This window comes from Siphateles boraxobius, unplaced genomic scaffold (genome assembly GCF_051911475.1).
Source record: "Siphateles boraxobius isolate OS27281-9 unplaced genomic scaffold, OSU_SipBor_1 22, whole genome shotgun sequence".
Taxonomy (NCBI): domain Eukaryota; kingdom Metazoa; phylum Chordata; class Actinopteri; order Cypriniformes; family Leuciscidae; genus Siphateles; species Siphateles boraxobius.
Genome location: NW_027508833.1, coordinates 5,522,984 through 5,548,888, shown reverse-complemented (window position 1 = coordinate 5,548,888; position 25,905 = coordinate 5,522,984). Strand labels below are relative to the sequence as shown.

The 25,905-nt window shown below is 45.1% G+C and overlaps 1 protein-coding gene across 2 annotated transcripts; it reads right to left on the bottom strand.

Moving 5' to 3' along the window:
• Positions 1-1,018: 1,018 nt before the first annotated feature.
• Positions 1,019-25,525, bottom strand: LOC143746580 (calpain-1 catalytic subunit-like). 2 transcript variants are annotated; one of them, XM_077238490.1, is made up of 12 exons: positions 25,404-25,525; positions 24,944-25,188; positions 18,084-18,156; positions 17,806-17,924; positions 17,583-17,716; positions 16,543-16,717; positions 16,203-16,277; positions 14,876-14,961; positions 2,538-2,612; positions 2,294-2,454; positions 1,886-2,053; positions 1,019-1,656 (listed from the first exon to the last, which is right to left on the bottom strand). In XM_077238490.1, exons 2-12 carry the CDS (start codon positions 25,178-25,180, stop codon positions 1,598-1,600), a joined length of 1,362 nt encoding a protein of 453 aa, XP_077094605.1. In that variant the 5' UTR covers positions 25,181-25,188; positions 25,404-25,525; the 3' UTR covers positions 1,019-1,597. The 2 variants fall into 2 exon arrangements, with proteins under 2 accessions (XP_077094605.1, XP_077094604.1); XM_077238489.1 differs by having other exon boundaries at positions 25,411-25,495.
• Positions 25,526-25,905: the final 380 nt, after the last annotated feature.

The window sequence follows — 25,905 nt, the reverse complement described above, 5'->3', positions numbered from 1 at the left end:
GTCACAACGAGCAAGAAATGTTGACATGGAGCAGCTAAATCTCCAATCTCTGGGAAAAGTCTGTTGGCAAAAAGAGAATGCAACAGAGCTTGTAATAAAACAAGAATCTACTTTGTTTTGGGCTTTTTGGAGATGGCGAGAACTGAGGGATTTGAAATGTTGTAAAACAAGAGTTCATAGTAAAGCATTATCTATTGTACAGGGGAAATTAATTATAGTTGCTGTAGTGCTGTGCTGGAATTTTATTTTCAAGGAAAATTTGTGTCTATAAATGGATAGCCTATAGCTAATTTCTTTAGCTATTCAGCTTGAGATGCTCCATCTAAACTGGTTATATCTCTTAAAGGAACACGCCGACTTTTTGGGACTTCACTGTATCCCTCAGAGTTAAATAAGTCCATACATACTCTTTTCATCTCCGTGCGTGCCGTAACTTTGTCTGACGCACCCACCGCTAGTCTAGCTTAGGACAAAGACTGGAAGTAAATGGCTTTAGCTAGCATATTGCTCCCAATAAGTGACAAAATAAAGCCAACATTTTCCTATTTATATGTTGTGATTTGTATAGTCACAGTGTCTACAAATAACAAGGTCATATGAGACACAGGCATCTTTTATTATAACAGTATACCTACTGGGAACTGTATATTCTCAAAGCACTGCTACTTGGGGCAGAGTGATTTGCTCGCAGCACCTGAGAAGCCCCGTGATGATGAGCAGAGAGTTCGCTCAGTGTTGGCTGATCACTCCGCCAAAGTAGCAACTCCATTTTTTTAGTAAACTACTACCCTCTACTGTAAGAAACCCGTAGCTACAGTGTTAGTTCAATACTTACAGGGGCACTTCACTTATTCCTACAGACACTAAATGGAGTAACACACTATCCAATAAATAACTAGTTTTATGGATTTGGAGCAGTTTAACTGGAAAACCTCGACGCAGCCGCACCAGCGGTCAATCTTATAGCATAGCAAATATTAAAATTGTATTCAGACATTTGAAATATATGGGAAAATAATTATTTGAAAAACATTGTTTATTTTTTTTTAGTATTGGATATTTTGTGACACTTCAATTCTATACGATTATATATATATATATAATTTTGACCAGGTACATGATGGGCACTAACTGAAATGGCATTAACAAGGTGTCATTATGTTACTTACTGACCTGACCCATTACACAACGTTACAACATGACAGAAAATTAAAAACCTTACACATAAACAACAATAAATGTGACTAATAACATTAATTTCACAGCTCACAAATTCAGATATTACATTAAATAACAATAGATTAAGAGAAACATTTATGCTTGCAAACAACAAAAATCCCCAGGGAATATAGAACTGATATATGAAACGGTCAGCACTGCAGTCGTGACTTTTCATTTATCTGGAGTTTCACTGATAGGTCATTTCATACATGTCACCTAAGGTTTCTTATTTCTCCTATGGGATTCACTCTTTGAGAAGATTGACAAAATGAATTTTGCACACTGTTTAGGATTGAAAGTGGCCGGTACAATGAGATACTCTCCTGGTTCAAGGTTGAAGAATTTCATCACATGTCTTGCATTGATGAAGTTCCCACTACTTGCAATGGGGCGTTTGCGGTAGAAGAACTTGTCCGGGAGCTTCACATCTTTCATCTAAATGAGAATTAAATATAAACTTGTATTCAAGCAACCAGTTTATTTTGTTAATACCATCTAATTTATGCATTTTAAAAGCTAAGTTTAACACTTTTAAGCTTGAATGATATTTTTACTTGCCTGTGGTGGAATCTGTTGAAGTAGAAAATAGAATAGCACACCATTAATACGTGGAAACCAAAATTACTGTATTTTCTGTGACTCCAATAGAGTTATTTGTTAATACTGACCACAAAAACATTGAAGCCGATGGCATAGTTAGAAACTTCAGTTCTGTTTCTCTTCTCATGGTCCTGCATGAGGGACACCAGTATGTTTTCAGGGCACTGACCACTACATTCCTCATCAAGCTCCTCAATCCTCACCCGAAACTGAGGGTTCGTCCAGAAAGAGTCTACAAGACATCCATTGAATCAGACATTTGAGGTACATGCAGTAGGAACACACATACATTGACACACACAGACACACAAACCATATGGCCAATATTATGCATAGACACCCACAAAGGATGCTGCATGCTGTATCTAATATTTCTATTTATGCATGCTAGTATGTAATTGTATGAAATGCTCACATGCCACTCACTCATTATTAAATATATTTATATTCATTATTTATATTTGTGAGCTACCTTTATTATTGAGGCAGCCACCAGCTGTAGTCCCATCAACCCAGCTGTCTTTGTAAGATGTGGAAGTCCATCTGCATTCAGAGGAACTGTCCAGAAAATCTGGACTGAGGCAGCAGATATCAATGTCTTCGAAGTTTTTGGTGAAGTCCTCCATTGACATCCTGCAGTAAAATATGAGTTACTGAAAACATTTGATTCATTAATGCATCAAGAGATCATATCTGAAACTACAGTTAATGCTCACCAGAACTCTCCGTCATTGGCCAAAGAACGACACATGGATTTCTCCTTCACACTCACTTTGTCCCACAACGATGACCTAAAGTTATGCAAAAGCATATATTAAAATATTGTATGGGGTTATGCTAACTGAGAAATTAGCAGCAGCAAATAAAGAGGGAAAAAACAGAGATACTTTTGAACTGAACGTAAAAACTTCTGTTGTAATTAGTATTTCTCTAAAAGGGTATAGTTATTTTCAATGGCACAGAATTAAATAAGATACCAAAAAGAATGGACATAAAGTTAGCTTTATGAGTCAATTTTAAAATCCATTTTAATATTTTTTTAACCATCTTTTTATATTATCAAACAGATTTCTATCATTTTAACAGGCTGAAATGTGAATGAAACAGTGACCATAGAACAAAACATCAGAATTCATCAACTCTTTTTAAAAGTAATTGATGTTTGTGCTTTGTTCCCCAGCCAAATTATGTCATTTCCCAGAAGATGATGTCACTAAAGAACTGGCTATTGTTTTTAAAGGTATATTCTATAACAAAAGACTGACTTAAGGCAACAAAAGCTCATTCATTCAAAATATCCAAAATATACCGGCAATTTAAATGACAGTGACCGTTGATGTAACTCATGCAAATTAAAAATCAACAGCACTTTTAACCTCCAACGATTTAATCTATATTAGTGTAAACATTACTTAACAAGATTAGACAAGATTTTAAACGTCGTTTATGTACATGACAACAGCGTTTTGGGGGCCTGTGCGAGTTGTTATAATTTCTGTGTAATAAAGTACAAAAACCCTAATTTGTGAAACCGGTGATGTCATGTGCATGTGTATTATGTTCAGTCTATAGGCGCATAGTGTTTCTTTACAAAGTGACAGCGCCAACTACTGGCCTGGCATGAATACTACAGCGTTTTTAATCGTTTTTGCGGATCTGTGAATGTTAATACTTTTGACAACGTTGTCGTCTGTACACACAAAAAGCAAAGTAAAAACTTTTATATTTTTAATAAATTTTTGTCATTTAAACGTTCCCTAAGATTCAAAAAGGCCTGCACATTCTAACAATGAAGGGAACCTGATAATTGCGATATAAAACCACTACTTCAATGAAGAAACGGCAAACATTTTGGTCACATGCAACCTTCCTCATTGCCTAATAAACAATTCTCAGAGCAGGAGCCATCTTAACATTTAAGGTTCTCTTACGAGAGTATCTCTCGTACTGCGTACGAGGACGGCTGCGCACCTATTGGCTGCCCTGCGGCAACAGCAGCAGCCCATCGAGAGAGGCGCTGCGTGACACCATATCCAATGGGGGCATTTCCGTGCCCAGCGCGGCCCCGAGCCTTCTCCTGCCCGCCAAAGCTCGCCGGTTCGCCCGCCAGCTTTGCCGGCATCACTCGAGTCCCTCACCGACGGACAGCGGCCCCCTTCTGCCCGCGAGTCGTCAGGGAAACGGGCCAGCATCAAAACCGCGGCTAGCTTTCTTTACGTCATAAGAAAGCTACCCCGCCCCCGCCCCCCGTGGGCATGCGTCACCGGCGAAATGAAGAAAGAGTGTATTTTTAGTCCCGCCGAGGCTGGACCAATCTCCATTTCTCAAACATTTCACAGCTCCTCTTAGTTTGAGCGGCTGAAAATGTCAATATTGTAGCAATGAGCCTGTTGTATAACACGCACGCCTGCAAACAAACGCCAACACACACAAACTGTGATGACGCTGTCTTATCCGCTTGAGCTATTTTAAGCTTTTGTCGTTTCCCCCTGTGGCTCAGTGGCGAAACCCAAAGCCTTCGCACGGGAGACCCGTGTTCGATCCCAGGTCTTGCAGCAGATGAAAATTTAGTCTCGCCTCGGCCAGACTTGCACCGAAACTATTCGCTCGTTCAGTTCCAAGAAAATGTGACTGTTCCAGTGTATTTTGCAGTAAACAAGCCGGTACCATGGCCCGCTTGCCTGCACAAGAATGCCGTTTCCACGGCGACCCAGAAAAATCATATAAGCAGTGTATTTTCTGGTATTCCGGCCACAGCCGATGGTGTTATGAGTGTAATAAGAATGCCCACAGCCCAGTGTTCATTTCTACACACAAACACAGCCAGCCACAGTGCAGGGCACGCACAAATGAGATTGACTCATGTCATTGTACATTAAATGTAGTGAATGTGCCCACAACCCAGTGCCCACAAACACTACACACTGCATGTGCCACGTTTTCTGTAAAACGAAACCAACACACATACAGACAGCTAAAACCCACGGTGTTTAAGTCTCGCCGCGGCCAGACTCCACCGAAACTTCTCGCTCGTTCAGTTCCAAACAATGTGGCTGTTCCAGTGTATTTCGCAGTAAACAAGCCGGCACCACAGCCCGCTTGCCTGCACACAAATGCCATTTTTACGGCGACCCAGATAAATCCCAAAAGAGTGTATTTTCTGGTATTCCGGCCACGGCCGATGGTGTTATGAGTGTTGTAAGAATGCCCACGTCTCAGTGCCCGTTCCCACACAGAGACACAGCCCGCCACAGTTCAGGGCTAGCACAAATAAAATCGACTCATGTCGATTGTGCAAAAATGTAGTGAATGTGCCCACGACACAGTGCGTGTCACTACACGATGCGTGTCCCTCGTTTTCTGTAAAAACGAAACCGACACACATTCAGTCAGCACAAGCCGACGGTGTTCTCAGTGCAGTGAATGTGCCCGCCGTCCCGCGCCCACATTCCTTCACAGACACGCTCAACCCCACGGGGTTTGTCCCGCTCTCTCTCTCTCCATAACCTGTCATAGAGAATTCGAGCTCGACCAGGCTGCCCGCCGTGATCGGCGCGCCTCCCGCCTCGCACACTATAAACACAGTGTTTATGTCTCAGCACACCGAAGCTCTGCAGCCGCCGCTATGCCGCGGCCAGAGCCCGGATTTCATTCTACCCCTAGCTATTCACGCAGATGCGTGGGCAAAGCTTCCCTGGGTATCAGAATGGGTGTTGAACACTATAAAAAGAGGCTATTCGCTACAGTTCGCTCGACGTCCCTGCCGTTACACGGCGCGAGTCGAAACCACGGTAAACAACGAAGTATCTCATCTACTTCGAGCCGAAATAGCGAAACTGCTGAGCAAAGGAGCCATAGAACCTTTATCTCAGGCTCAGAGCGAAGGGGGGCTATACAGCAGATATTTTCTGGTACCGAAAAAAGACGTGGGTCTCAGGCCCATTCTAGATCTGCGACAGCTGAACAGAGTGCTTATGAAGCGCCAGTTCAGAATGGTGACAACCAGGAAAATCCTCGCGCAAGTGCGCCAGGGAGACTGGTTTATGTCAATAGATCTGAAAGACGCCTATTTCCAAATACAAATAGCGTCACGTCACAGGCGATTCTTGAGATTCGCCTTCGAGGGCTTCGAAATCATTTCGCCGCGGCTCTATAGTCCCGCTCAAAGGTTTCAGAAAATGCTGGGCCTCACGGCCTCGGCATCTTCAGTACTCCAGCTGGGCCTGCTTCGCATACGCCCACTGCAGTTATGGCTGAAAGTGTGTGTTCCACCCCGGGCATGGACCTCTGGTCTGTTTCACCTCAGGGTCGACATGAAATGCGTTTCGGCTCTGGAACCTTGGAAAATAGCCGACTGGTATCAGTCAGGCGTGAGTCTGGGGACTCCCTCGAGTGTGACGGTGGTGTCCACGGACGCCTCCACCTCGGGATGGGGAGCGCTGCTCGAGGGCAGACCGTTTTTCGGCCAGTGGTCAGAACGGGGAAAGCTCCTACGCAAATGCCAGTCGACAACGCATTATGGCGCTTTTGTCCCCAGATAAAAGGCCGCCACGTCTTAGTCCGGTTGGACAACATGTCAGTGGTGGCATACATAAATCACCAGGGTGGCGTCAGGTCCCGAAACCTTACAGACTGACGGAACACCTCCTGGTCTGGGCTCAGCACAACCTGCTTTCACTGAAAGCAGCGCATGTGCCTGGTCGCCTGATTCTGGGACCAGACCAACTGTCCAGAAACAATGTCCCAGCAGGGGAATGGTCGCTGCACCTGCAGACGATCCAACTGCTGTAGGAGACATTCGGCAGAGCGCAGGTGGACCTGTTCGTGTCCCAAGAAAACGCTCACTGTCCGAACTTTTTCTCCAAGAGCAGGGATGCGCTGGCCCACGTATGGCCCCGCTGCCCCCTCTATGTTCCCCCCCCCCCCCCTCTCGCTCCAGCCTCAAGTGCTGGAACGAATCCGGGAAAACGGATGCCCAGTGCTACTCGTGGCTCCGCTCTGGACAGACCAGAATTGGTTCGCAGTCCTAATGCGGCGGACCAGCACTGCCCCGTGGCCGATACCAGTGAGGAGAGACCTCCTCTCTCAGGCAAAGGGCTTGATTTGGCATCCTCGCCCGGAATAATGGTCCCTACATGCATGGGCCATCAACGGGTACCCGCTAACCTCTCAGAGGGAGTGTTAAATACAATCACGCAGGCTAGAGCCCCGTCTACTAGACGGCTCTATTCCTCAAAGTGGTCAGTGTTCTCTGCCTGGTGTCAAGCTCAGGGCTTTTCACCCGCAGACTGCGGGGTTACGGAAGTTATCTCCTTCCTTCAGGAGCTGCTGGATAAGGGCAGAACCCCATCCACACTCAAAGTATACGTGGCGACCATAGCGGCGCTTGCAAAGCTGACGTCTGGCCAGGCACTGGGGAAAACGACCTGGACGTGCGATTCCTCAGGGGAGCTCGGAGGCTGAATCCTCCCAGACCCCCCTCAGTCCCTATGTGGGACCTTTCTACGGTTTTGGAAACCTTGAAAGGTGCCACATTCGAGCCAATCCATTTTTCAGACATAAAACATCTGTCTCTCAAAACGGTATTCCTCATGGCTCTCGCTTCAGTGAAGCGCTTCGAGGAGTTGCCAGCACTTTCGGTAAGCGCGTCATGCGTGGAGTTTGGGCCTAATGACTCAAAAGTCATACTCAAACCAAGGCACGGGTACGTGCCCACATCCCTCAACACACCGTTCAGGGCCCAGGTTATTTCCCTGTGCGCCCTTCCGGTTCGTGATGAGGAGAAGGATGCAAGTCTCCTCTGCCCTGTCAGGGCACTGAGAGCTTATGTGTCCCTCGCGTCGGTCTTCAGACAGACTGAGCAGCTCTTCATTTTGTTTGGCGGACGCTCCAAGGGACTGGCCGCATCAAAACAGAGCCTATCCAGATGGATAGTTGACGCCATAGCACTGGCTTACACTTCTAAGGGCCTGCAGTGTCCTTTGGGTGTCAGAGCGCATTCCACGAGAGGCGTGGCCTCGTCGTGGGCGTGGTATAGTGGGGTTACCGATATCTGTACGGCCGCGGGCTGGGCCTCGCCGTCTACATTTATAAGGTTTTACAACCTAGAGGTTCCTGCCTTACAAGCCAAGCTTCTGTCGGTATAGAATTCAGTGCTATCTGCCCCGCTGTGCCGGCCCAGATGCTGAGTTTTGCTTGTGCATCGCTCACTGAGCGATAAAACAGCTCCATGGGTGTTGAATAACCCGTACTATTACCCAGTCTGCGTGAAACACTGTTAACATAACTAGCTCCTGTAGGATGCTATTTCATGGGGAATGATGCTTGCAGCCTCTCTTCTCCGACTCTCTGTGAGTCTATGGTGATTATGCACTATATGAGCCCCGGGTTACTGCCCTTGGGACTTTGGTGTCGGATCCCAGTACGCACGGCGTTTTGCATTGTGTTCCCCATAGCATAAGATATTACGCAGTACGAGAGATACTCTCGTAAGAGAACGTACTCAGTTACTAACGTAACCTCGGTTCTCTCTAGAGAGGGAACGAGTACTGCGTATCTTGCCGTGCATACACAGCTCTGGTTCGCTTCGGCGATGAAAACCAGTGTACCAGCCTTATCGAGCTATAGTTATAGGGCGAGACCACGCCCTTTCTGGCGGGACGTGACGAAATGGGCGCGAAATGCCCCCATTGGATATGGTGTCACGCAGCGCCTCTCTCGATAGGCTGCTGCTGTTGCCGCAGGGCAGGCAATAGGCGCGCGAGCCGTCCTCCCTATGTCTGCATGCTGCTGCACAGCGTTTTACATTAATTCAAAATTAAGGATAATTTTTGGCTTCAATATCTCGTGGAAAAGAGGTTTTCCCCGTAGCGTAAGATATTAAGCAGTACTCGTTCCCTCTCTAGAGAGAACGTCTACGGTTACGTATGTAACCCTCGTTCCCTGAGTAGGGAACGGAGACGTTACGTCGGATGACGACGAATGGGGTTTCGCTTAGAAAGCCTATCAACTTCGAGTATTACAAAACGAGCCAATGGCAAAGAAATGCCATGGGTCTGCGGAATTTGCATGGCGTAACTCCGCCCCACCTCGTGGGTATAAAAGGAGGAAGCCGGCAGCAAGCAGATATGTTTCTTCGCTGAGGAGCCAAGACTGAGCTCAGGCGATCCCCGCGGTACAGCGGAAAGTGGCAGGCAGACGTAACGTCTCCGTTCCCTACTCAGGGAACGAGGGTTACATACGTAACCGTAGACGTTCCCTTTCGTTGTCACTCCGAGTTACGTCGGATGACGACGAATGGGGTTACCAGTCTAATCACGCCACCTTCTCAGCTGTCTTCCAGTGCCCTGCGTAAATCGAGATCCCTGTCAGCCTGGACAAAGGACTCCATATAACACAGGAATACCAAGGTACACTGGGAAGCATATCCCAAGCTTAGGGGAAGTATGCAATTAATGCCAGCCCGGAGGGGGGGGACTTAGAGAATACACATATGACCCAAAGGAAGCATATGGAAAACACTGGGGTGTCCAGCCGCAGGTGGAATATTTCAACCCCAGGGGTGGCAAGGTGGCTTGCCAAGGGAAAGACACACGCTCAGAGAGGCTTACAGTGGAAATACACATGTGGGGGTCGCTCAGAGGAGGGACCATGCACACGGGAGGCACCTAGCCGACGCACAGGCAATAGACACTGGCGCCGACGTCAGGAGTGTCAAGGCTGGGTCTGCCTCCTCCGAGGGCAGCGCTTGCAGGTTCACCACCTGGTCCCGAAAGGGAGTGGTAGGAACCTTGGGCACATATCCAGGCCGGGGTCTCAGGATCACGTGAGAGTAAGCCGGCCCAAATTCCAGGCACGCTTCGTCAACGGAGAATGCGTGCAGGTCCCCAACCCTCTTGATGGAGGCCAGTGCAACCAGGAGCGCTGTCTTCATAGACAGGAACTTAAGCTCGACTGATTGCAGGGGCTCAAAGGGAGCACTCTTCAGGGCAGTTAGAACCACTGAGAGGTCCCAAGAGGGAACGAGAGGAGGACGAGGAGGATTTAGTCTCCTCGCTCCTCTCAGGAACCTGATGACCAGGTCGTGCTTCCCCACCGACTTACCTTCGATGAGGTCATGATGTGCGGCAATGGCGGCAACATAGACCTTCAGGGTGGAGGGAGACAGCCTTCGCTCCAGCCCCTGTTGAAGGAAGGAAAGCACAACACTGATCGAGCATCTCCGGGGGTCTTCTCGGTGAGAAGAGCACCAGTTGACGAAGAGGTTCCACTTCAACGCATAGACGTGTCTCGTGGACGACGCTCTAGCGGAAGTGATGGTAGCCACCACCGCTGGTGGTAGGGTACTCAAACCTGCCTCGTCCCATCCAGGAGCCACACGTGGAGGTTCCAAAGATCGGGACGAGGGTGCCATAGGGTGCCCCGTCCCTGAGAAAGAAGGTACTTCCTCAGAGGGATCGGCCAGGGAGGTGCTGTCGCGAGGAGTACTAGTTCGGGGAACCAGGTCCGGTTGCCAGTAAGGGGCAACCAGAATGACCTGCTCCTCGTCCTCCCTGACCTTGCGCAAAGTGTGCGCAAGAAGGCTCACTGGGGGAAACGCATACTTGCGGCCCTGCGGCCAGCTGTGCACCAGAGCATCCGTGCCGAGCGTGCCCTCGGTCAGGGAATAGAACTGGGCGCAATGGGTCGAGTCGTGAGAGGCAAACAGATCTATCTGCGCGTCCCCGAACTGGTCCCAAATCAGCTGAACCGACTGGGGATGGAGTCGCCATTCTCCAGGGAGGGGCTGAAGCCGTGAGAGCTCGTCGGCTGCACAGTTCAGCGCTCCGGGAATGAAGATGGCTCGAAGCGACCTCAGAAGCTTCTGACTCCATAGGAGGAGGTGGCGAGCGAGTTGTGACATACGGCGGGAGCGTAGACCACCTTGATGGTTGATGTACGCCACAGTGGCGGTATTGTCTGAACGGACTAGTACGTGTTGACCCCTGAGCAACGCCCGGAAGCGGTGCAGGGCAAGGCGTACTGCCAACAACTCGAGGCAATTGACATGCCACAGCCGCTGGGGTCCTGTCCAGGAGCCCGCAGCAGCATGTCCATTGCACATGGCGCCCCAGCCCCTGGTGGAGGCATCTGTTGAGACAACAACATGCCGGGAAGCTCGTGCCAGGGGGACACCGGCCCTGAGAAAACCGAGGTTCGCCCACGGGGTGAAGAACTGACGGCAGGTCGGAGTAACTGGTACTCGAAACGTGCCGTGTTGCCATGCCCACCTCGGGACTCGGTCGCGAAGCCAAAGCTGAAGCGGTCTCATATGAAGCAATCCGAGCGGCGTGACCGCGGCTGCAGATGCCATATGCCCCAGGAGCCTCTGAAAAAGTTTCAGTGGAACCGCACTCTTGCCCTCGAATTGTCTTAGGCAAGTCAGCAGTGACTGCGCGCGCTCGCTCGTAAGCTGCGCGGACATGGCGACCGAGTCGATGTCCATACCGAGAAAAGAGATCCTCTGCACGGGGCAAAGTTTGCTCTTCTCCCAGTTGACCCGAAGGCCCAGACGGGCTAGGTGCCGAAGCACTAGGTCCCTGTGTTCGCAAACCTGATCTCGAGAGTGAGCTAGGATCAGCCAGTCGTCGATATAACTCAGGATGCGAACCCCTTGTTCTCGAAGGGGAACAAGGGCCGCCTCGACGACCTTCATGAAGATGCGAGGAGACAGGGCTAGCCCGAAAGGGAGAACCGCGTACTGGTATGCCTGCCCCTCGAAAGCAAACCGGAGGAACGGTCTGTGTCGAGGAAGAATGGAGACATGAAAGTAGGCGTCCTTCAGGTCGATCGCTGCAAACCAATCCTGGGGCCTTATGCATTCGAAAACGCGTTTGGCGGTGAGCATCTTGAACGGCATCCGGTGAAGGGAGCGGTACAGCACGCGCAAGTCCAGGATTGGCCGTAACCCACCGGTCTTCTTGGGGACAATGAAGTAGGGGCTGTAGAAGCCGGACCTCATCTCGGCTGGAGGGACAGTCTCGATTGCACCCTTCGCCAGCAGGGTGGCAATCTCTGCTCTCATGATAGGGGCATTGCCACCAACCAAAGTGGAGCGGACTCCCCTGAAGCGGGGAGGAGACCGTGCGAACTGAATCGCATAGCCGAGCCTGACGGTACGCACGATCCAGTGGGACAGACGGGGAAGCTCTAGCCAGGCTCCCAGGAACTGAACCAACGGGATCATGCGAGCCACAGGCGTCCCCCCCGGAGGGGCAGCGAAGCGGAGTAACTGGCCCAGATGTGGACGGCATAGCGGCCCGGAGAGGGGGCACAGTTAGCAACCGCGCCCTGGCAGAGGGGGCCAGGGGAGGACCAGGCTGGTCGTCCCGCGGGGGCCTGCTCTGCCAGGGGTCTGGCGACAGAGGGGGACAGCGGCGAAGCGGTCCGTGGACGGCACGCCATGTCAACCACCTCTGGGACAGAGGGGGACGAGGAGAGCACGGCTTGTGGGCGGCGCTCTGTGACGTCCGAGAACTCTGTGCTCAGAGACGAGAGAATCAGCTCTTTGGAGAATAAGGATTCTTCCCCGGCCCTCCCCGGGGAAAGGAGCGGTCCTGCTACCAACTCCTGGAAAGAGTCCCATCTCTGAGGAGCCCAACTCAAGAGCGCCGCTTAACCCGGCGTGTAGCGGGGTGCGGGGCTGGAGAGGACTGTGGCGTCCGACCGCGGCCTCCAGAGCCGACCCGGGTGAACGGGCGGGGTGGGAGCCGCGGGGGGGCGCCCTCGGCAGTGGGCAGACGGAGGGATCTGAGCGGACGGTGGGGCCGTCGGGACAGAATCAACCTCAGTCTGCTCCATCGCCGAGGTGCCCGTCTCACGAGCGCTGCTTAACCCGGCGTGTAGCGGGGGGCGGGGCTGGAGAGGGCTGTGGCGTCCGCCCGCGGCCCCCAGAGCCGGCCCGTGAACGGGCGGGGTGGGAGCCGCGGGAGGGCGCCTTCGGCGGTGGGCAGACGAGGGATCTGAGCGGATGGCGGGGCCGTCGGGACAGAATCAACCTCACTCTGCTCATGGGCGGCTGAGAGCTGTTGGGCAAGCCCTCAACCGCACCGCCGAAGAGGCCGACCTGGGATATGGGAATGTCGGACAGACGGGTCCGCGCGACATCCAGCACATCCGACAGGTTCAGCCACAGACTGGTGAGCATCACCTGACCCAGGGCGCGTACGGCCACTTTCGTCGCTCAGAGAGCAAGGTCAGTGGCGGCGCGCAGCTCAGTGAAGAGCCCTGGGTCAGTCCCGCCCTCGTGCAGGTCCATGAGCATCTGGGTCAGGTGGACCAGCAGAATGACCATGGCATGCAGTGAGGCGGCTGCCAGTCCCGTGGTGCTATAGGATCTCGCCACAAGCGTAGACGAAAAACTACAGGCCACGGGCGGGTGCTTTGGATTGCGCCGAGAAGAAGCACTCTGAGGACACATAGCATCGCAACAGAGCGTTCAGCCGGGGGAACCCCAGTGTACCCATGGGCAGCGGCCCCATCGAGGGGAGATAAGGCGGATGAGATCAGCGAGCGGTCCCGAGAAGACAAGGGGGTCTTCTTGGACTTCGAGATCTCATCATGCACGTCCGGGAAGAGAGGTATTGGGGTTTGCCGTGGACGAGGGTCGGCGGCCTTACCCAAAACCCATCGTCCCAGGAAAGCATGGTCGTCATCTCCGGATCAGACTCAGGCACAGCCGTATGCACACCGGAGGGTGGCAGCTGTGACGAGCCCTCACCTCCAGAAGACTCAAACCCACCTAGTGATGCTGCAACAGACATGGCATCTTCCTCTGTAGCTTCAACTGAAACACGCGGGCCACCAGAGGGTAGACTCGCGGGAATCAGCAGTTCACTAGCGGGCACCGTCATTGAAGAGGGGGGCTGGGGACACGGACACATAGTCGGCGCCTAGATCCAGACCGTAACCCTCAGGTCACCCTGGCCACCAGCCGAAGATCGGGGGGTGGATGAGGGGACTCTCACTCTTGCGAGTTCACCGAGTCTCGACCTATATATGACGCGATGATCACGTTCCCAGCGAGAACATGAGTCACCCACGAGCGCTGTTCAAGCATGATCAAAGCCCAAACACACTAGACAGCGCTCGTGCCCATCAGAGTCCGATACCAGTCCGCTGCAACCAGAAATGCACGGGCGAGCCGTCTTTAAAAAGACGTGCCACGTGTAAGCTCTTTTAGTGAGAGAAAACTCAAGTGTTGAAGCACCCGGGGAGAAACGCACCGACTGGCAGACCACGGCAACAGATCAGCAGGAAGCACGCTCTCGCCGTAGATCGCCGTCACACCAACACTCGAGGTACTCGTTTGTAAAGCTGACAATTCAGAGATGGCTTGTGGAGAGAAGAATACACTTGGCTCCGAAGCGAAAACATATCTGCTTGCTGCCGGCTTCCTCCTTTTATACCCACGAGGTGGGGCGGAGTTACGCCATGCAAATTCCGCAGACCCATGGCATTTCTTTGCCATTGGCTCGTTTTGTAATACTCGAAGTTGATAGGCTTTCTAAGCGAAACCCCATTCGTCGTCATCCGACGTAACTCGGAGTGACAACGAAAGGGAACCGAGGTTACGTTATTAACCGAGTACGTTTTAGTTATTCTTCCGATATTCAAGGAATTATTTTTAATTAAAAATAGCAGCTTTCAAAAATGGCAGCATCCATGCAAACCAAAGTAGTGGTATAATTCAAAATTAATTATTAAAATGTTGATGTTTTGATCAAAGAAACCTAGAAAAAAATAATAAAGTATTCAGTTAGGCGGGCTTAATATTTTATCTAATATACTACATATATGATGGGGACAAAATTACTTTTAAAGATTTACAGTTTGAAAGCTAACAATCTAACTGAAAAAAGTTATATATAGCATACTAATAACTTAATACAACTCTAAAACCTGTTAAGAATTTTTTTTTATATATAATGGTCATGAATCATCTAGCGGTACAAAGAAAGAATGACGCTTGATCGGTGTTGTGATTAGTGAACCTATAATGTCACATGACTCTTACTCATCACTCCAGTCACCGGTCCACTCGCCTTTTCCCCAAGGGTTCAACACTCTCACCAGCTGAACTGGTTTTTTTTGGCATGTTACCTGTAGAATACAACATGACACAACACTTTTAATGCATAAATACAAGAACATGCCATTTCACTAGGTATATTGTGAAATAACCTATTTACCTCAGCACTGAAGTGTCTAAACACAATGCTTTGAGTTACATAAAATACAAAACATTATTTCAAGAAACGTCTCTTGCAAAATCACAGGCTTGACGTAAGAGATACACAGGAACGAATGTAAGCACTGCGGGCGGCAGTGGCTCAGTGGTTCATGTAGGTTATCTACAAACCGAAAGGTTGGTGGTTCAATCCCCGGTTCCACCTGACCAAGTGTCGAGGTGTCCATGAGCAAGACACCTAACCCCAACTGCTCCCGACGAGCTGGGTGGCGCCTTGCATGGCTGACACCGCCGTCGGTGTATGAATGGGTGAATGTGAGGCAACTATGTAAAGCGCTTTGGTGGCCATTCGGTCTGTGAAAGCGCTATATAAATGCAGTCCATTTACCATTTACCATTTAAGCTGAACAAAGGACAAATCAAAGTGTGGAGCTCACCCTGAATACATCTGAATGCAATTAGTAAATAAATAGGCTACACAATAACAAAAATGGTTAATGTGAGAACAAAGCAAGTATTGTTGTAGTTCAGGGCTGCCCAATCCTGTTCCTATAGATCAAACCTACAGAGTTCAGATCTAACCCTGATCCAACACACCCATCTGTAATTATCAAGTGCTACTGAAGATCTAAAATTGCTGGTTCAGTTGTGTTTGATCAGGGTTGCAGCTGAACTTTGCTGGCACCCCTGTTGTAGTTAAACGCCTGTCTTCTTTCTATAAAAATCAACCTCAGGCTTATTGAAAATTTTCCCAGGTGGTTACATGTGAAGACAGGTCCCAGAACAGAGCCTTTAGGGCATTACTCAAGAATTCAACACAAAGTTAAAGTCCAGGTGGTTTTAGACTTTAGAAAAGAAAGTGATGCTCCTATGGAGACTTTTTCAAATTCAAAAAAGTTGCTAGACAGTAAGATTTTTACATCTTTTGATATTTCTTAGAGGACTGGAAATGGAAAGAACCCTTGTGAGTTTAACCATGAACCATGGTCCTCTCTGTCTATCTATCTATCTATCTATCTATCTATCTATCTATCTATCTATCTATCTATCTATCTATCTATCTATCTATCTATCTATCTATCTATCTATCCGTCTGTCTGTCTGTCTAATCTGATGGCAGTGTAATCTGACATTTGATTCTGTGAAGACTTACCTTGTAAACCCCCGTCACTGTATATGCATGGCCTTGAACAATGCCATTGGGTAATACTGTGTTTTCAGATGTTTTCTGATATGGTATGAAAAACAGACATTGAATCAATAAGGCTGCTTGATGAAATATGTATCAGGAAATAGGAAAATATTGTTTTATGTACAGCTAATGCTCTACATTGTCTCCTACATCTTACATTTTAGAAATGTTCACTATAGTAATTTGAATTTAATTGAACATTGAAATCTTTAATGCAAAATACTTCAGTGCCAGTGTTTTAGATGGACATGGTGATAATCTGTCACTGTAATGTAAGGACAAGCCTAAGGTCACCGCTTACCCCCAGAAAGGTGCCACAGGCCATCAGAGCCTTTGCTTTTTCTGCACGGTTCATCAGGCTCCACAAATCAATAAAAGCTTTTGCTATTTCAAAGTGCACGTGGATGCCACCAGTGAAGTCCAACAGCGCCTCAGATACTAGACCAGCGTGCATGTCAGCATAGGAGCCGCACACCCTGTAAAAGTCATTCTACATTTCAATACAGTGGAACAACAAGCCTTTAATGATTGATTCTGTGGGATTACTCAAATTGTTGACGATTAAAATAGACCTGGGGTTTCCAGTCCTGCTCCTGTAGGAACACTGTCCTGCAGAGTTCAGATCCAACCCCAATTAAACACACCAGATAATCAAGGTCTTACTAGGCATACTAGAAACTTCCAGACAGGTGGGTTGAGGCGAGCTGAAGCTAAACTCTGCAGGACAGTGGCTCTCCAGGACCGGGTTTGGACTGTTATCATTGTGACAATTTCCAATACTTCAGAACCAGGGTACAAACGAAACATAAAAAGGGACAACATCTCTTGTAATTATGGTTAAATAATATTTGGTAGCAATTTATGGTAACACTTTATTGTACAGTGTCCTTGTTACGTATGTTACATGAACTTACCATAGTATTAACAGTAAATAATGTATAATTACATGCAAGTAACCCTCAACCAAATCCTAATCCTAACCTAATCTAGTAAATGCATGTAGTTGCTAATTATTCCTCAGTACTTAAATGTATAATTACACTGTAACAGTGACACTTTAAAATAAAGTGTAACCAACTTTATTTACAGTCTTGTCCCCCATGTACATACGTACTTATTATAGCAATTACAATAACTGGGTAATAACTAGGTACTAACCCTGAACCAACCCCTAAACTTAACCTTTACCCATGTAGTTACCTTATATTACCAGTGCTGTCTTGGGTAAGTACACTGTAAGTACACATACTGTAAAATCAAGTGTAACCTAATATTTGGATGTTCAATAAACAAACATTATTTTATACTATAAAAGAATAATCATTTTAAGAATAAACCTACTTGGCATAAGCTTTCTCCAGCAAGGCAGGCCAAAACTCATTAGATGTTTTTGAATGAACAAAAATGAGCTCGCCATCGATTGTTGGCAGTTTGTCATCAATGACAACGTCAATCCATTTCCCAAACCTCCAGAACTATATGAATAAAGCAGAAGGCTTAAGGACTGATCATTTGATTTCATCAAATGTATTTAAGTCATTTTGAAAAAGACCAAAGAACTCACTCTAAAGCGAAATATCCCTGCATAATCTTCACCAAATGACTGGTCAACTGGCATGACCTGGTCCATGACATCCTCCTGAAATGTTAAAGCTCCAACTGAAGCAAGAAACCAGCAGTTCCCTAAGGTAAAAGCACAAACATTAGCAAAAATTGATCTTTCATTGAGTTAACAAAAGGCATTCTGGTCTATATAGAGTGATGCTATTTACTGCATAGATACAGTATCATTCAAAACCAACACCTACTGGAGTATGTAAATAAACACAGATATAAACATACCTAAATAAGATCCTTGGCAATAGTCAAACCTGGAAACCCCCTTAACAATGAGTTGAGGGTCTGCCACTATTTTCTAAAGAGAGAGATTCATTAAATTAATACATTATACAATGAAATTTGGGAACACCAGTAGACATTTAGACTCTTATTATGTATTTCGAATCTGCTTTCAAGACACTTAAAGGCACAGTACGCCTCTGGTTCCTTTTTCAAAACAATAACAAAGGCGTAGCTTTATGATGCCGTGACTGAAAGTGGAATCATGGGAGGTGTCTTCTTCACCTCCACACCGATTGAAAGCAATCCAACGGGACTAATGATTGAGCTGAGAATGTTGTTCATTTTATTAACATTACTGTGGTATGAAACAGGGCGGGGCCGAGAGCCGTGGGACATTTTACCTTACAGTTATGATTGATCACTTAAATTCCCCTAATTTTATTTGCTGAATTACTTCTCATACAGGTCACTTTATTTGAGAAAATAAAAATTGTGGGGTGTAACAGTGCTTTTTTAAAATCTTACTAAAATACATTTGAGTGTGTTGAAAGTTATTATTTTTTTTTATTTAATTTTTTTTATTGAAAGGAGTAAAGCAATATACAGAAACCATGAAAGTTACATTTTCCCTCCTTCTAATTTTAACTATAATAACCCCCCTCACCCCCCAAACATCCCTAGGCAGCTTAAATACAACAAAATAACATAGCGTCTGGTTACAAAGTCAAAATATAACCATTATGCCACTACACCATTTCAAGGCATGTACCCATGCATACCAACCAACACAAAAGTAATGATGATAAAAGTATCACTATTACAGTATAAATGCATACACAAAAGAGAGAGAAGAAAAAATGATAATAATTTTGCCATTCTGTGAGACAAACTACACTGAGGTCAAAGCAGCAAATACGATGACACATCAAGAAGTACAGAGAGAGATACATGGAAAATAGGTTAACTGGGTAATTCTTCCAGATTTTTTAAATATGACAAAATAGGTTCCCATTTCAAATAAAATCTGTCCACAGATCCCTTTAATGTAAATTTTATCTTTTCTAATTTTAAAAAGAACATCACATCTTCTAGCCAAACTGTTGCAGATGGAGGGGTAGGGGATTTCCAACTTAACAAGATTCTTCTGCGGGCCAATAAAGAAGTATATGCAATGATGTCCCTCTGGGTTGCAGTTAAGGTAATTGTTATAATGTCACTGGGAGATCCAAAAATAGCTATTGAGGAACAAGGCCGCAATGTCACCCCAAGAGCCTCACTGATAGTTTTAAAAACCAATTCCCAGTAACTATTTAGAGAGGAGCAAGACCAGAATGTATGTGTCAGACTGGCTGGAGAGAAAGAGCATCTATCACAGGCTGCATCTAACCCAGGATATATTCTCGCTAACCATTCCTTGCTCAAGTGAACTCTGTGAAGCACTTTAAATTGTATGAGCCCTAACCTAAGACAGGATGATGATGAGTGGACCCTTTTACATGCCTCCCTCCAAAAAGCCTCAGACAACATTATGCCCAGTTCCTCTTCCCATTTGGATTTAATTTTATCCAGAGTGTACCCTTTCAAAGACATGAGCTGGGAATATAATATGGAAATCAATCCTTTATTATTAAAATTGAGAGTAAGACTGTCTAAGGGCGAGGTAGGAGGAAAATCAGGGAAAGGTGGAAATTTGTTCTTAACAAAATTACGAATTTGAAGGTATCTAAAAAAATGGCTTTGTGGGAGGTCAAACAGTCTGCAGAGGTTCTCAAAACTGTTAAATAAACCTTCAGTATATAAATCTTTGATGCATATTAGACCGGAAGTTACCCACTGTCTAAATGATGAGTCTGTTGTAGAGGGAGGGAATAAATGATTTTTGTAAATAGGACCCAAAACTGATGCTGATGTAAATTTGTAGTGACAGCGAAACTGATTAAAGATCCTAAGAGTAGAAAGTACTACAGGGTTGGATGTGAATCGAGAAGCTTTCAAAGGTAGGGAAGAATACACTAAAGCAGGGAGAGAAGAAGCGTGACATGTTTGTGCTTCAATTAAACACCAATTTGTTTCTGGGCAATGAAGCCAAAATAATATTTTCTGAATATTTGATGCCCAGTAATAATGAGTGAAACTTGGGAGGCCTAAACCACCTGCATCACGGGTCCCCTGAAGAATATGTTTGTTAACTCTGGGGATTTTATTTTCCCAAATGAAAGAGGATATAGTTTGATTAATTAAACGGAAAAAGGATTTGGGCAAAAAAACAGGTAGGGACTGAAACAAATAAAGGAATTTGGGAAGAATTGTCATTTTCACTGAATTTATTCTTCCAGCTAAAGTAAGGGGAAGACTACGCCACCCTTCTAACTCAGCCTTTACTTCTTTGAACAGAGCTTTATAATTGGCTTCAAACAAAGAAGAAAAGGAGCGCGTCATGTGAATTCCAAGATATTTAAAGCCATTTGGAGAAAAACGAAAGGGTAATGATTCTTGTTGGATTTGTAATGCCAAATCATTAATGGGGAAACATTCACTTTTTTGGAAATTTAATTTGTATCCCGAAAAGGTACCAAACCGACCTAGTAATGATAGAATTAAAGGACAACTAGATATGGGGTCACTAATGTAAAGCAAAAGGTCATCGGCATATAAAGACACACGATGTTCAATACCCCCCCTCCTAACCCCCTGGAACGCTGTGGCTGTTTTCAAAACTATTGAAAGAGGTTCAATCACAATGTCAAAAAGAAGTGGGGACAGTGGGCATCCCTGACGGGTCCCTCGTGTTAATGGGAAAAAGTCTGATCGAGAATAATTAGTCAGAATTGATGCCGAAGGGGAATGATATATTAATTGGATCCAAGACATGAAAATATTACCAAAACCAAACTTTTTTAAGACTGCAAACAAATATGGCCATTCAATTCGATCAAACGCCTTCTCCGCATCCAAGGAGATAACTACCTCCGGGTGCGGAGAAGTATCAGAAAGATACATTATGTTAGCGAGTCTACGGATATTACAGAAAGATTGGCGACCTTTAATAAATCCTGTTTGATCGTCTGAGATTATTGAAGGGAGGACATGTTCTAAACGAAATGCCAATACTTTAGCTAAAATTTTAATGTCTGTGTTTAAAAGAGATATAGGACGATACGATTCACACTGAATAGGGTCTTTATCTTTTTTAAGAAGGAGTGTAATAGATGCTTGAGAAAAGGTTGGAGGTAGGGAACCTGCCTCCAAAGACTCTTTAAAAACTTCAAAAAGAATTGGTGCAAGTTTCTCCTTAAATTTTTTATAAAAATCAATAGGATACCCATCAAGGCCTGGGGACTTACCACACTTCATTGCCATAATGGCCTTACTAATTTCTTCAATCTCGAGGTCACGTTCTAAATCCACTGCCGTATCTGATTGCAAAGTAGGAATATCCAGATTGTTTAAGAAATTTTCCATATCCATTGTATCTGAAGGGAATTCAGAAGTATATAATGAGGAATAGAAGTTTTTGAAAATTGTATTAATTTCTTTTGGGTTGCTAACTAAAGTTTGATTTGAGTCTTTTATCTGTGAAATAAGTCGAGAGGCAGTTTGACGTTTCAGCTGATGAGCCAAGAGCCGACTTGATTTGTCTCCATATTCATAGTAAAGACCACGCGTCCTCATTATTAAATGTTCTGCATGAGAAGTTGATAAAAAATTAAACTTTGTCTGCAAGTCAACTCTTTTTTTATGTAATTTAGCTGTGGGAGATTCAGAATACTGTCTGTCTAAATCTAATATGGATTGTGAAAGTGTTTGCAGTTCCTTCTTACGTTCTTTGTTAGCGTACGATGTATAAGAAATTATTTGACCCCTCAAGTAAGCCTTTAAAGTCTCCCAAAGTAATGAGTAAGACACTGTATCTATTCTATTGTATTCCAGAAAAAAATCTATACTAGATGAGACAAAGTTACAGAACTTCTCATTGGATAGCAATAATGGATTAAATGCCCAGATTGGTCGTTCTCTGATGTTCAAAGGGAAGTGCAGGTCCAGCACCACAGGTGCATGATCGGATACAACTATAGCTGAGTAGTCAACTTTCTTGACCATTGATATAAACAAGTTGTCTACAAAAAAATAATCTAGTCTAGAAAAGGAATGATGGACATGGGAATAAAAGGAGAATTGTCTAGTCAACGGGTTTAAGAATCTCCAAGGATCTACACAGCCATTCTGTTGCATAAATAAAGAAAAGGCCATTGCCATATCCGAAACATTACTACAAGTGCTGGATCTATCCAGCTGAGGATCGAAAACACAATTTAAATCCCCAGCAAATAACAAATGATGTGTATCAAGCTTGGGAATTATCGATAGGAGACTATTTGCAAACTGAACATCGTCCCAGTTGGGAGCGTAAACATTAACTAAAACCACTGGGACTTGAAAAAGAGACCCAGACACAATAACGTAACGACCATTAGGGTCACAGATTGTTTCAGAAGGTATAAACTGTACTCTCTTATTAATTAAAATTGCTACACCTCTTGATCTGCTATTAAATTTGGAATGAAAAATTTGACACCCATATCTTACGAATTCTATTGTGGTCACTGAGTCTCAAATGTGTTTCTTGTAAAAACAATATATCTGGTTTGAAGGATTTAAGATGGGAGAAAACCTTAGCTCTTTTAACAGGACCATTTAAACCCCTGACATTCCATGTCATAAGTCTCACAGGGTGTCCTCTATCCTCATCACCTATATTAACTGTACGATACATAAGTTAAAAGCATGCATGGGTTTTAATCTAAAGCAAATTGTAGCATGCATTGTAAATTACAAAAATAAGATACAAGAAACCAGAAGTAAACAATCCTGCCAACGCCCCTCCCTCCCAACCCCGCCAACCGCCCCTCCCTCCCAACCCCCAACCAAAAACATACTATTCCTAGATCTAATTCCCCAACTGAGGATGATCGCAGATAAAACATAACAAAAAACTTCCAAAGAATGCGAACCAGCAATTAAAGTCATGTACAATGTAAGTGCAGCCCCCTTATAAAACTAGGGTCAAAACGGTGTCAAATGATATGCTATCCTACCGAAAAAAATGAATTCTTTCCCCAGTACTTCCTCAAAAAAGTAAGTCATAAATTTAATCGGGTCTTGTCCTTCCAACTTTTCGGGGATGCCCACAACTCTCATATTAGATCTCCGTGAGCGATTTTCGAGGTCATCCAGCTTTTCCTTCAGTGATACGTTCTCCCTCAGTAAAGCATCCATTGAAGCCTCGACATTTACCAGCCTATCACTGTAGTCATTTAGGCCATCTTCAACCTCGCGAAGTCATTCGTCAAGAGCTTCGTAATATGACTTAACTTGTTCCAATGTCGCGTTCACAGGTGACAGTGCACCAGCCAGTTCTGTTTTTAAAAGAGAGTGAACTACTTGCGTCATATCAGAAAGCAGCACTGACCGAAGCCTTTCGAGATCTTCGGGTAAAGCCGTTAAGCCCTCAGGGGATGGCGCCATATCGTCGGTCTTGCTCGAAGCTTCACCATCTTTGTCACCAGTTTTATTCCGAAGTTGCTTTCTACTTGTCATTTTTGCTCCACCGTTATTTCAAGTAATATCAGGTGCCAGATAGTCGATTGTAGTGAATAAATATCGAGAAAAAAAAAATGACTAAATGAACGAAAGAGTTCGGGAGCTACACTCACGTGTGTCTACTCACGCCATGCTTAAACCGGAAGTCCGAAAGTTATTTTAACGTTACTCTGTGCGTTCGCTCGGTGGCTGGTATGAGACACTTGTTAAACATTGCAGTAACTTAGATCGATATCAGAATATCATATTATTAAAAGCTGGGTGACTTGTGTTGCTAAATGGAATGCACTTCATTTAAAAATATATGGTGGAGAAAATTCTGTACTGTTACTACAAGCGCTTTCTGATTATGCCATGTTAGCCACTTGACAAAATAGCATTGTCTGTGAGTCATGGTACAAATATGTTACTCGCGGTAAATCAAGAAAACAAGGGATTCAAGCAATAAGACTAACCGTGTTGAACGATATAACAATTATTAGTTTTCTGACAATAAAAGTATCCAAACAGTTGCTAACCTGTCTAATAAAACACATAATATATTAATGCATAATAATTATTGTGGCGAGGGATGGCCGAGGGACGTGAGAGAACGGCGCATATCTCACGGAGGAGCGGAAGCATAAAGGAGGAGCGACGACGTTGATGATCGAGAGAGGAACAGGCCTGTGTTTTAGTTGTGTTTTGTTTTTGTATTTGTATTTTATTTTAGCCAGCAGTCGTCTGCGAGGGGCCGCTGGCGGTATTTTGGTTTGTTTTATTTTAAATAAAGTTTATTTTGATTGTTAGCCGGTTCCCGCCTCCTTCTTCCCTGAACATTGCTACAAATATATTGTAACATGTGTTACAATATATTAAAACGTCTTCTACCAGTAACATGGATATGTCATTGACAGACTACATAATGACACGGGCCGTTACACTGGTTGAAATACCTGATTTCTCTTGATTTAAACATTGTTGGAAACACGTCAACAAAATATATAACATTGTTTTAGTGGTTTATGGACATTTTTAATCCAAAAATCGTACATATCGTGCCTTTAAGATTTCTTGCCACAATTGTAAATAAAAATATGTTGGGAAATGCTACAAAACCTATAAACCTGTTCTTATAAGCCCTAAGAGACATTTTGCAACATTTGGTGATAACAGGTATACTTAACAAGTTCTTTTAGATCTGTTCAAACAATAATGGCTACATACTCTTCTTGAAAGTTTCTGAAGGTCTGAAGATGGAAAGTCAATATGGGACTTACTGATGGTCTCAACCATTTGATTTGTTCCATATCCAATCCAAGTTTCTTCTTTGGGTCAATGGAGCTGCTGTCTGAAGGGAACTTCTCATCAACATATCTCCTGTTATTTTTGAAGCAGCTCTTCTTCAACTCCTGGTAGTCCTGATCCAAGAATTTCAAAGGGTCGTCAAGAGTGCCCGTTCTGTCTATTTTGGGCTGTTCATCCCTGGGTATTCTGTTCACACGAGGTGGTGGCATTTTTACAGCTGTAAAAGTCGGGTTTTTAGGAAAAAATATAAAGAGAAAAACAGATTACAATTTCACATCTGCCATCTGTTACTGGTGAGATGACACAACATATGCTATAATATGTTTTTCTTGTCCCTTTGGAAGACACATTTTGATGCCTTTTAAGAGACTTGCAAAGTGATTAAACTCAGTTTTTAAGATATAAATGATATACTTCAACTTCAAGGATAACAACTCACCAGTTTTCTCTTACTAGGTTTGACTGATTCTCTTTGTTCTGACCTAGGCTCTGGATTTCCGTGCTCAGAGCGAAAGATGTTTTCAGGAAGGGTGTAGAGCAGTGTGTAGGTTTTATATTGCTCAGGGACACTATTGCGTAAACTGAAAAAGACTTCCAAATTCCTCCCACCTGTGCAGTTGCTTAACAGTTCCACCAAATATAGCCTTAACTCTAAACAATTTAATATGCAAATAAGCGCTCAAGAACTCCAAATGTCTTTTGTAGATTGTTGCTAAGCCAATTAATGTTTTGATGGAAAGGTTTGTGTGTTAGATTGGTTGATAAGATCACAAAAGGACACACAATAATGACCATAATTATGAACAGTAACTAAGAACATTGTGGCATCGGTCTAACAACAAACTACATACAACTTAGAATTCATCTATAGATATAAAATTAAACAAATAAAAATACAATTAAGGCAGTAACATTCCAATCCTTTTTTTTTTTT

Bases quoted from the DNA above. Each gene is read 5' to 3' on its own strand.
- LOC143746580 (XM_077238490.1), bottom strand. From the start codon at position 25,180: ATGCCACCACCTCGTGTGAACAGAATACCCAGGGATGAACAGCCCAAA. The intron at 17,925-18,083 runs GTATGTTTATAT...CTTTTACCTTAG, and splicing joins TTGCCAAGGATCTTATTTAG to GGAACTGCTGGTTTCTTGCT. The intron at 2,054-2,293 runs GTAGCTCACAAA...GATGTCTTGTAG, and splicing joins TGGCTGCCTCAATAATAAAG to ACTCTTTCTGGACGAACCCT.